Below are 12,485 nucleotides of genomic sequence, written 5' to 3'. Positions count from 1 at the left end.
TAGCCTCCTCCCTGATGGGAGTGGGACCAACAGTCCATGAGCAGGGTGGTAAGTTAAAGTAAAACAGGTATGACTGCTATGTCTCAATTGCACAGGATGTTTCTTGGTGGTTGCTGTTCATTTAAGCACCTCTAGTCTAAAAGGAAGTCAGAAACTTGTCATAGACTATGTGACCAAAAAGCTAGATACTAGATTCCAAAACCCTACAATGAAAAGAGTGTGTTGGAAATATTTAGTAGATCAAGTCTTCTGGGGAGAAGAGAGACAATTTTTTTCTTCTGACTTGAAAAGGAAGAAGTTAGAGATGAAGCAAGTATCATATTGTAAACAAAGAGAAAGGTGCAGGATTCAGTATACATTAATGGAGTTGGACCTGACCTGGCAAACTACAACACTCGACATTCAGGTAATTTGCTGTGCCACTGTAATTGTTCTCATACTGTGTCTGAATTTTTTCCCCCTTGGATGCAAGAAATAAATAAATAGAATAAAATAATTTTGTAAGCACAGGAGGAATGGACACCAGCCCACCTCACTGATTGAGTAAATTTCCCTCCTCCTCAATGTTTAGTTAGCCCATTTTAACAAATCTTATGTATACTTCTCAATTTATTTTAGTCTTCATACAAAGTTTAAAAAGTCAGATAAAAATGATGCTCCTTTTTCCTTGTCCATAACCAAGCTGAGACAGCTCTACACGGGTGTGAGACCAGTGTTGCTGGACACCAGACATCAGACAGAAGAGAGCTTGACAGCAGCCAATATTGGGAAAGTAACATTCATAAAGATTGTTAGATCTTTCAGGAGAACTTTCTTAAAGATTACAATGGTCTGCAAGATCTGAGCCAATAAAACAAAGTAGGTGTAATAATCATGAAAGTCAGAAGGTGGAGCCCACATCCCATGGATCTTCCTGTTTATATTCAGTTGTATCACGTCCCACCGAGTCAGTTCATATCGCATATTCACGTTCACACTCATTTGTGTCACATCCCACCGAGTCAGCTCACATCGCACCTTCACGTTCACACTCATTTGTGTCACGTCCCACCGAGACAGCTCACATCGCACCTTCACGTTCACATTTGGTTGTGTCACTCCCACCGAGACAGCTCACATCACACCTTCATGTTCACACTCATTTGTGTCACGTCCCACCAAGTCAGCTCACATCGCACCTTCACGTTCACATTTGGTTGTGTCACTCCCACCGAGACAGCTCATATCACACCTTCACGTTCACACTCATTTGTGTCACTCCCACCGAGTCAGTTCACATCGCACCTTCACGTTCACCCTCATTTGTGTCACGTCCCTCCGAGACAGCTCACATCGCACCTTCACGTTCACACCCATTTGTGTCACTCCCACCGAGACAGCTCACATCGCACCTTCACGTTCACACTCATTTGTGTCACTCCCACTGAGACAGCTCACATTGCACCTTCACGTTCACACACATTTGTGTCACTCCCGAGTCAGCTCACATCGCACCTTCACGTTCACACTCATTTGTGTCACTCCCACCGAGTCAGCTCACATCGCACCTTCACGTTCACACTCATTTGTGTCACTCCCACCGAGACAGCTCACATCGCACCTTCACGTTCACACTCATTTGTCACTCCCACCGAATCAGCTCACATCGCACCTTCACGTTCACACTCATTTGTGTCACTCCCACCGAGTGAGCTCATATCACACCTTCACGTTCACACTCATTTGTGTCACTCCCACCAAGACAGCTCACATTGCACCTTCACGTTCACACTCATTTGTGTCACGTCCCACCGAGACAGCTCATATCACACCTTCACGTTCACACTCATTTGTGTCACGTCCCACCAAGTCAGCTCACATCGCACCTTCACGTTCACATTTGGTTGTGTCACTCCCACCAAGACAGCTTACATCGCACCTTCACGTTCACACTCATTTGTGTCATGTCCCACCGAGTCAGCTCACTGACATGGCCCATCTACTTACGTTATTTTTCCCTTTTCTATTGACTTTTGTTGTTTACAGGACATATTGAAATTGGTTTATTATTGTCACCTGTACCAAGAAACACTGAAAAGCATGTCTTTACATACGGTTAGAGTCATATACTCATGGAAGATGACAGCACAAATATAGGCCCTTTGGCCTGTCTAGTTCTGGCCAAACTGCTGCCTAGTCCCAGTGACCTGCAGTCAGACCATAGCCCTTCATAGGCCTCCGATCCATGTACCTATCCAAATTTCTGTTAAATGTTGAAATCCAACCGGCATCCACCACTTGCTCTGCTAGCTCGTTCCACACTCACCACACTCTGAGTGTTGAAGTTTCCCCTCACGTACCCCTCAAGCATTTCACCTTTCACCCTTAACCCATGACCTTTATGTCTAGTCTTACCCAACCTCAGTGGAAAAAGCTGCTTGCATTTACCTTATCTATATCCCTCATAATTTTAGATACCTCTATAAAATCTCCCTATTTTCTCCAATGCTCTAAGGAAATGTTTTTATACATCAAATCACAATTACTACACAGTGCTTATTTGGGTAGTGACAGTGGAGAGTGGTTACTTGGGGAGAGAGGGTGGAGAGTGGTTACTTGGGGGGAGAGAGGGTGGGGAGTGGTTACTTGGGGGGAGAGAGGGTAGGGAGTGGTTACTTGGGGAGAGAGAGGGAGGGTAGAGAGTTACACACATCAAAGTTGCTGGTAAATGCAGCAGGCCAGGCAGCATCTCTAGGAAGAGGTGCAGTTGACGTTTCAGGCCGAGACCCTTCATCAGGACTAACTGAAGGAAGAGTGAGTAAGAGATTTGAAAGTTGGAGGGGGAGGAGGAGATCCAAAATGATAGGAGAAGACAGGAGAGGGAGGGATGGAGCCAAGAGCTGGACAGGTGATTGGCAAAAGGGATACGAGAGGATCATGGGACAGGAGGTCCGGGAAGAAAGACAAGTGGGGGGGAACCCAGAGGATGGGCAAGGAGTATATTCAGAGGGACAGAGGGAGAAAAAGGAGAGTGAGAGAAAGAATGTGTGTATAAAAATAAGTAACAGATGGGGTACAAGGGGAAGGTGGGGCATCAGCGGAAGTTAGAGAAGTCGATGATCATGCCATCGGGTTGGAGGCTACCCAGACAGAATATAAGGTGTTGTTCCTCCAACCTGAGTGTGGCTTCATCTTTACAGTAGAGGAGGCCGTGGATAGACATGTCAGAATGGGAATGGGATGTGGAATTAAAATGTGTGGCCACTGGGAGATCCTGCTTTCTCTGGCAGACAGAGCGTAGGTGTTCAGCAAAGGGGTCTCCCAGTCTGCGTCGGGTCTCGCCAATATATAAAAGGCCACATCGGGAGCACCGGACGCAGTATATCACCCCAGCCGACTCACAGGTGAAGTGTCACCTCACCTGGAAGGACTGTTTGGGACCCTGAATGGTGGTAAGGGAGGAAGTGTAAGGGCAGGTGTAGCACTTGTTCCGCTTACACGGATAAGTGCCAGGAGGGAGATCAGTGGGGAGGGATGGGGGGTGCGAATGGACAAGGGAGTCGCGTAGGGAGCGATCCCTGCGGAAAGCAGAGAGAGCGGGGAGGGAAAGATGTGCTTAGTGGTGGGATCCTGTTGGAGGTAGAGAGTTGTTACTTGGGGGGAGAGAGAGAGGGTACAGAGTTGTTACTTGGGGGAGAGAGAGTGCGGAGTAAGTACTTGTGGGGAGAGAGAGGGTGGAGAGCAGTTTCTGATTTCCTTACTGAAGTCTAATTGAATACAAGCTTTTTTTCTCTTAATGATGTGAATTTCTGGACCCTTTTAGATTTTCTAAATTCCATTATTTCCATTTGAAATATCCTGTGGAATCACTTGACTGGGAAATGTTCCAGCATAAGGCATTTTACTCAGAATATTTACACACTGTGTGACTGGGTGATTTATTCGGACCTGCAATGTAATTAGTCGGAGTGTTTTCAGTCAGTAATCTTCCACTGTGGATTTGAGGACCATTTACCTGGTTTTGCATGAGGCTGTGAGGCACATCTCACTGATGTAGCCAGTACTCGCACAACCCACTGGACTTTAGAATGGATGGGGGGGGGGGGTAGAATCTCACCAGCAATGGTCAAACATTGAAAAGCCTGGATAGAATGGATGTGGAGAGAGGATACTTCTAAAAGTGGGTGAGACTAGGACCAGAGCGCACAGGCTCAGCATATAGGAGGGTTCATTTAGAACTAAATGTGGAGGAATTACTTTATCCAGATGGTGGTGAATCTGTGGAATTCATCGCCACGGACAGCTGTGTAGTGAAGCCATTAGGGGTTGATAGGTTCTTGATTAGACAGGACATCAAAGGTGACGGGGAGAAGGTTGGAGAATTGAACTGAGAGGGATAATAAATCAGCCATGATGGAATGGTGGAGCAGATTCTATGAGCCAGATATCCTAATTCTGCTCCTATGCCTTGTGGTCTGATGCTATTCTAACACATGCAGCGGGACAGTTTTAATCAGGAGTAACTATTTGCTGTTACCACAGTCATTTAAAATAGTGTCACCGCTCCCAGGCAGATTTGCCATATGTGGTGGTGGAGGAATATTTAAAACTTCTAGTCAAGAAGATACAATGTGTACAATGTGGTCGAGATCTGGATAGATCACAAAACCTTTTTTTTTCACTTCTTTTATGACTTTTATGTTTGTTTTTCATCTTGAATGTGATCCTGGAACAATCTGATTCCATGTCTTATTGCTTGGAGATTGTTTGGGTGCATCAGCACTCTGCAGTCTCCAAGAGGATTCTGGCAGGCAAAGAGAGCATGAGTGAACATCACGGCGAGCGAGCTGCACGATGGCATGTGAGCCAATGTTTGACCCCATTTCACTGATTATAGTTTCCATTGTTCACCGATTAAATCAACAAGGGTGATTGAAACATCCAGGCGTGTGCGGAAGTTTGGAGATCGTTTGGGTGTTCCAGCACTCTGCGGTCCCCAAGTGTGCTCGAACCTCGTAATGGGCAGGGTGCAGGACGAGGCAATGCTGGTTCCATTTTGCAGATTCAAACTTCCATTGTTCGTCGGTTAAAGTGACGAGGAGATTGAAGCACTGAAGCACGTGCAGATGGGGAGCACCAGCTGCCTGTCTCTTGATCAGTTGCTCTGTACCGGAGAGGGGAGAGCCTGCTGCTGTATCTGGGCCCGGAGACTATTGTCCTGGTTTTCTCTGCATTTCGGATTTGGACTTTGATAATAGACCTTATTTTTCAGACTTATACCTTTTACATTTTGTGTTTTCTGAACTGATCTTCTTGGTGTTTTTGTGGGGGTGAGGGGAATTTGCAGTTTGATGTGCCAGTTCGGTTTTTGTTCGTTTTTTTGTGCAGGAGGAGGGATCTGGGATCTATGTGCCTGATTCATTTTGCTTGGTTTTTGTGTGGGAGGAGGGATTTGGTGGTCGGTGTGCCTGTTCCATTTTTATTTGCTTTTTTTGTGGGGAGGGGGGACTTGGTGGGTGATGTGCCTGTCTCATTTTTATTATTTTTTTGTGGGGGGTGGGATTTTGGGGTTGATGATTGTGCTGCTTTCTTTTCTTTCTTGGATTCATGGTTACCCAGAGAACATGAGAGTTTCACTGTTGTATACTTTGATAATAAATAAACCCTGAACCTTTGAAAACTACCACCTACTCTATGATAATTGATGGGATGTTATGCCCTTGCCAGTGTGTATGTAAGACATGGGAGCAGAATTAGGCCATTCGGCTCCTCAACACCTTTCCCTTGCCTTCTCCCTGTAAACTTTGATGCCACAATTAATCAAGAACCTATCAACCTCCACTTTAAAAATATTCAGTGATCTGTACTCCACAGCCATCCATGGCAACAAATTTCACAGATTCACTACTGTCTGACTGAAGAAATTCTTCCTCATCTCTCTTCTCAATGAACATCCCTCAATTCTGAAGCTGCAGTCTCTTGTCCTAGACTCCCCAACTATGGGAAACATCCTCTCCATGTCTACTCTGTCAAGGCCTTTTAATATTCGATAGGTTTCAAAGAGATCTTTCCTCATTCTTCTAAACTCCAGCGAGGACAGGCCCAGAGCTGTAAAACACTCGTCATACATTAACTCTTTCGTTCCTGGAATCATTCGCGTGAACCTCCTCTGGATCCTCTCCAGTGCTGCCCATCCTTTCTTAGATAAGAGGCCCAAAACTGCTCACAATACTCCAAGTGTGGTCTATTCACATGGTAGTGTAACGGTTAGCACAATACTTTTACAGCTCAGGGCATCAGAGTTCAATTCTGCCACCGCCTTTAAGGAGCCTCTGTACGTCCTCCACATGGAATGTGTGGGTTTTCCCTGGGCGCTCCGGTTTCCTCCCACAGTCCAAAGACGTACCAGTTTGTAGGGTAATTGATCATTTTAAATTGTCCCATGATTAGGTTAGGGTTAAATCGGGGTTGTCAGGGGTTGCTGGGCAGCGAGGCTCGAAGGTCTAGAAGGAACTACTCTGCATTTGATCTCTAAATAAATAAATAACCAATGCATTATAAAGCCTCAGCAGAGATGTTCCCAATCCTCAGAAAAGAGGAACTTCTGATCAAGGGGGATGATTCAGGGCCATCTCAAAGAAACAATATGGGCTCTGTCAGGCAGGACTCTTGTTACGTACTTGCGTACTTACGTACTTAATTTATGGAAGAACTGGACCTTAACCACCATTCACCGAGGCTACCTTCTAACCCATCCTGCCTCATGTCTAGGCCAAGGTTCAAGACTTGGACCATTCACAAACTGCATAATTCCATGACAAGATGGTGTTTGATGTAACTATCTGATGCATATGGGCAATCATTACTACAATGCGCCCAGCAAACTATATGTTGGAGCACTTGATTTGTACGGAAGATTGGTCTATGATTTCTGAAACCACATTATGAAAACATGCTGTTTCCACTTGTGTTCAGCAAAAGGGTCACAGTTTAAATGTTTCACATCACTGTATAAGCATTTGGCTATAAATGTTTCTAAATCATTGAGATTCACTCTCAATTTTATTTTGTTAGAAGAAGGAACAATAAAGTATGAAAACATATAAACTACACTGATAAACAATTCAACATTGCTTATGGTCAATGTGGAGATTCTGCTGGGGAAAACTGATGTTAGTGATAGCATAAAACTTCAATATTAGAGCATGGATATAATACAGACAGTGGAGGGTGGAGGGGACATTTGGAAAGATGGGGCTCATCAGCCGTGGTTGGCAGCTCATCTAGGAGAAGGAAAACTCTGATTTCAAACTTCTGCTGCCTTGTGGCTATACCCATTCATGGGGAAGGCTCTGGGAGTAAACCCCGAGGGAATAATCTGGTGCTGCAGTTCAATTCTGACTCGCAGCTTCTGTGACATTGCTGATGCCAAACTGTATCTGTCTCTTCTGTTCCTTTGGATTCATCAGCTGCATGGAGAGGGAGAGCCTGCTGCATGGCCAACAGCTTGCTCTACACCTCTCACTGCCCTGGCCCGCATATCATCAGCTAGGATGCAACATCCATGCTCCATCACGACAATGGATGCCTCTCTCTAGGTGGGTACATGGAATGGCTAAGGAGTAGAGACAGGTACATTTAAAATCCATTTCAACAGGAAGACAGATTGGAAAGATTCAGAAGAACAACAGATAAATTTAGACAAATGACACTAGACGAAGGAAGACACTTTAGTAAACAAGGACAGATTAGGTCAAAGGCCTGTTCTGTAGTTGCTGAGAACTCAATGTCACTATGGAAACCTAACTATTAATCTGCTATTGTCTTGTTTGCATTGCCACTCAAATTGAAGTCTTCACTGTTTTTTAATGACACCAAAGAAAATCAGACAGGCTGCTGATGAAATTGCACTTTTGCTTTTCCAATTTACTTTATACCCATGTATAATCTCACCCCGTTGATATTCATTAACACGTGAACACAGATGAAAGGTTTTCCTACCTTTATGTACAAAGGTTCTGCAATACTTTCCATAAGAAGAGAAATGTCTTCATTCCAAACTGGATTGAGGTTCTTATGGATTATTTTACTTCTAAAGACTTCTTTTCCTGCAATTTTAAACTTCACATATGGATCACTTGTTCCTGAAATGGTGAAAAAAATTTAGTTGACTTCAATAATCATTTAACGGTAGCTTCAATCACAGTTATGTGAACATTTTAAATTAACTTGAAAAATATAAATATTTCTATTAAATATATTAGATGCTTTTTCAAAATATCTGTGGTTGTTATTTGCCACAAACTTTATAATTCCTCCACCCTGATGACATACTGTAAATATTGATTTCTGCTTCTGATGTAAAAAAAAATTCTCTCCCCTCCCTTCTTCTTCTATTCCCCACTCTGGCCTCTTACCTCTTCTCACCTGCCTATCACCTCCCCCTGGTGTCCCTCCTACTTCCTTTTTTCCCATGGTCCACTCTCCCTCCTATCAGATTCCTTCCTCTCCAGCCCTTTACCTTTCCACCAACGTTGATTCACTTATCACCTCCATCCCCCCCCACCTCTTTATTCTGACATCTTCCCCCTTCCTTTCCAGTGCTGATGAAGGGTCTCAGTCTGAAATGTCAACTCTTTATTCATTTCCATAGATGCTGCCTGACCTGCTGTTATCCCCAGCAATTTTTGCGTGTTGCTCTGGATTTCCAGCATCTGCCAAATCTCTTGTGTTTATAATTTTTTTCTTTTGGCCATCAGGGAAGAACATTTGCACAACAAAATTATTTTTTTTAGAACAATTAAATGTTTGACAATATTTGTGTACATTAATCATCTGTTAAATCTTTCCAAATAATTTTTCACATTATTTCCGAAAAAAAATTGCGTTGGAGGGGTTTGTTTAAGGACTGATGGTTAAACTATTTAAACATCTGTCACCAATGTACAGAACATGCTTGGTAAACTTTCCAGTCATTCACAGTTAGATGTTAGTGTCAGGAGGACAAATGGTCCAACCTTGCTCTAATGTCTTACAGTCCAATAAACATGAAAGATTTTCTCTCCGTAATGGCAGAACAAGTTGGGGCTTTGGACGTCCACATCAGGACTTTGTACCCAATTACAACAAGAGGATTAGCAAGGTTCAAAGTAAATGTATTATTAGAGTATATATCACCATATAGAACCCTGTGATTCATTTTCTTGCAGGCATACTCAATAAATCCAATAATCATAATAGAATTAATGATAGACTGTACAACCAGTGTGCAAAGACAACGGTGCAAACACAGAAAGAAAGAAATCCTACGAATAATACACAGGCCGAAAAGAAAGACAACATAAATTCAGTAGTCATATTGTTTCTGCAGTCATGAAATTGCTTTGTTTTACTTGGCATAAAAGTGGTGGAAATCCAGTCAGTGCTTTTGGAGAATAGTAACATTGTATTTTACCATTCTGAACACAAACCTTGCAATATTGCAAGTGGTGATAGGGGATTCATTGTATAGGCAACAGGCAGGAGGTTCTGTGGATGAGAACGAGATTCCTGGATGCTATGTTACCTCCCGGGTGCCAGGGTCCAGGGCATCTTGGATTGAGTCCACATTCTTAAGTAGGAGGGTGAGCAGCCAGAGGTCGTGGTTCACGTTGGGACCAATGACAGGGACAGAATGGGTGACAAAGTCCTGAAAAGTGAGTTCAGGGAGTTAGCTGCTCACTTAAAGCTGCAATCTCAGGATTGCTACCTGTGCCATTTGCTCGAGAGGACCAAAATATGAAGATCATACAGTTTAACACATGACTAAGGAGATGGCGCAGGAGGGAGGGCCTCCTAATTTTGGATCATTTGGCTCTCTTTCACGGAAGGTGGGCCCTGTTCAGAAGGGGCGGTTTGCACCTGAACTGGAGGGGGACTAACATCACAGCAGGAAGGCTTGCCTGTGCTACACGATGGGTTTTAAACTGGAGATGCAGGAGGATGGGAACAGATAGTAAAGTGGTTGTGGAGAAAAATGTTGTTGAGCCTACATACAAAGTCAGGACTCAAAAGGTTGAGCACGTTGGGACTAATGTTCTGAGCTGCATACATTACAATGCAAGGAGCAATGTAGGAAAGATGGATGAGCTCAGGGCATGGGTAAATACCTGGAATTATGATGACATGACATTGATCGGCCTTATTTCTAGCCGTGGTGAGACAACCTACAGAGGAAAGGTTAACACCCTGACACAATAACAACCTCTCCCTCAATGTCCAAAAAACAAAAGAGCTGATCGTGGATTACAGGAGGAACGGAGACAGGCTCGTCCTGATCAACATCAATGGGACTGCAACTGAGAGGGCAAGTAGTTTTAAGCTGCTTGGTACACATATCACTGAAGATCTCACCTGGACTGTACACACCAGCTTTGCGGCAAAAAAAATGCACAACAGCATCCCTTCCACCTCAGGCAACTGCAGAAGTTTGGCATGAGCCCCCAAATCCTCAAAACCTTCTATAGGGGCACCATTGAGAGTATCGTGACTGGCTGTATCACTGCCTGGTATGGAAACTGCACCAACCTTGATCACTCGGCACTGCAGAGAGTGGTACGGACACCCAGCGCACCTGCGGATGTGAACTTCCCTCCATTGAGGACAGTTATAGCAGCAGGTTTGTAAAAAGGGCCTGGAAGATCATCGGGGTCAACAGTCACCCCAACCATAAACTGTTTCAGCTGCTTTCATCTGAGAAACAGTACCGCAGCGATAAAGCCAGGACAACAGGCTATGGGACAAATTCTTTCTACAAGCCATTAGACTTATAAATTCACATGTCTGTACATTGCGACGGAGTCATAACACAAAGATTATGGGATGGATGTAAGATTTAAATAAAATCGATTCAATTCAATTGTACCCATTAGTGAGATCTGGTTGTAGGAGCTCAATGTTCCAGGGTTCCATTGATTTTAATATGAGAGGGTGGGAGGGACTAACGGGGGAGGGGTGGAATTACTACTCAGGAAAAATGTCACAGCAATGCTCAGACAGGACAGACAGGAGAACTCGGTGACTGAGACTATTTGGGTGGAACTCAGGAATAAGAAAGGGATGACCACATTAATAGGATTAACAGTCTGAGAGATTTAGAGGAGCAAATTTGTCAAGAGATCACAGACTGTTGCAAGAAACATAAGGTTGTGATAGTAGGTGATTTTAACTTTCCACATATTTACTGGGATTCCCATACTGTCAAAGGACTAGATGGGATAGAGTTTGTCAAATGTGTTCAGGAAAGTTTCCTTAGTCAGTACATAGAAGTCCCAACTAAAGGAAGTGTTATACCAGGTCCTATTAGGGAATGAGACAGAGAAGGCAAAACAAGTTTGTGTAGGGAAACACTTTGCATCTAATGATCATAATATGATTAGTTTCAAGGTAATTATATAAAAGAATAGGTCAAGTCCTTAGCATGAGATTCTAAATTGGAGAAAGGCTAACCTTGGTGGTATCAGAAAGGATCCGACAAATGTGTATCGGAAGAAGCTGTTTTCTGGCAAAGGCATACTTAGGAAGTGGGAGGCCATCAGAAACAAAATTTTGAGAGTACAAAGTAAATGTGTTCCTGTCAAAATAAAAGACAAGGATAACAAGTTTATGGAACTTTGGTTTCCAAGATATTTTGAGAACCTGGATAAGAAAAAAAGAGGTGGACAGTACTCACAGGCAGGCAAGATAAATTAGGTACTTGAGGTGCATAGGAAATGCGAGAGATCACTTAAGAAATAAATCATGAGGGCTAAAAGAAGACAAGAAGTTGCTCCAGCAGACATGGTGAAAGAGAACCACAAAACCATATGACCATTAGAAATAGGAGCAAATTAAGCCATTTGGCCTACCAAGTCTGCTATTTCATCATGGGTGATCCATTTTTCTTCTCAGCCCCAACCTCCTGCATTTTCCCCACATCCCTTCATGCCCTGACCAATCAAGAACTTATCAACCTCTCCCTGAAATATACATGAAGACTTGGCCTCCACAGCTGCCTGTGGCAAAGAATTCCACAGACTCACCACTCTCTGGCTAAAGAAATTCCTCCTCATCTCCATCTATTCCTCCTCAGCCCCTCTATTCTGAGTCTGTGTCCTCCGGTCTTAGACTCTCCCACCATAGGAAACATACTCTTCACATCCACTCTATTAAGGCCTTTCACCATCTGATAGATTTCAACTAGTTCACCCCTCATTCTTCTGAATTCCAGTGAATGCAGACCTAGAGCCATCATATGCTCTTCATATGACAAGCCGTTCAATCCTGGAATCATTTTTGTGAACGTCTTTTGAACCCTCTCCAGTTTCAGCACATCCTTTCTAAGATAAAGGGCCCAAAACTACTGACAATACTCCAAGAGAGGCCTCACCAGTGCTTTAAAAATTCTCAACATTGCATCCTTGTTTTTATATTCTAGTCCTCTTGAATATATGTACATAGATAAATGGGAGTACCAATGGTCACTGCTA

At 43.6% G+C, this 12,485-nt stretch overlaps 1 protein-coding gene across 2 annotated transcripts in view; it reads right to left on the bottom strand.

The window, feature by feature from the left end:
* LOC134357641 (multiple C2 and transmembrane domain-containing protein 1-like) overlaps positions 1 to 12,485 on the bottom strand; it is a 575,938-nt gene that overhangs the window by 416,014 nt on the left and 147,439 nt on the right. For both annotated transcript variants that reach the window (XM_063069271.1, XM_063069272.1), the window contains exon 4: positions 7,981 to 8,123. In XM_063069271.1, coding sequence (XP_062925341.1) covers positions 7,981 to 8,123 — 143 coding nt within the window. The remainder of the gene's footprint in view (positions 1 to 7,980; positions 8,124 to 12,485) is intronic.

Source organism: Mobula hypostoma, chromosome 16, assembly GCF_963921235.1.
Source record: "Mobula hypostoma chromosome 16, sMobHyp1.1, whole genome shotgun sequence".
Taxonomy (NCBI): Eukaryota; Metazoa; Chordata; class Chondrichthyes; order Myliobatiformes; family Myliobatidae; genus Mobula; species Mobula hypostoma.
Note: the sequence above shows the minus strand (reverse complement) of the source record. Positions and strands in the feature narration are given on the sequence as shown.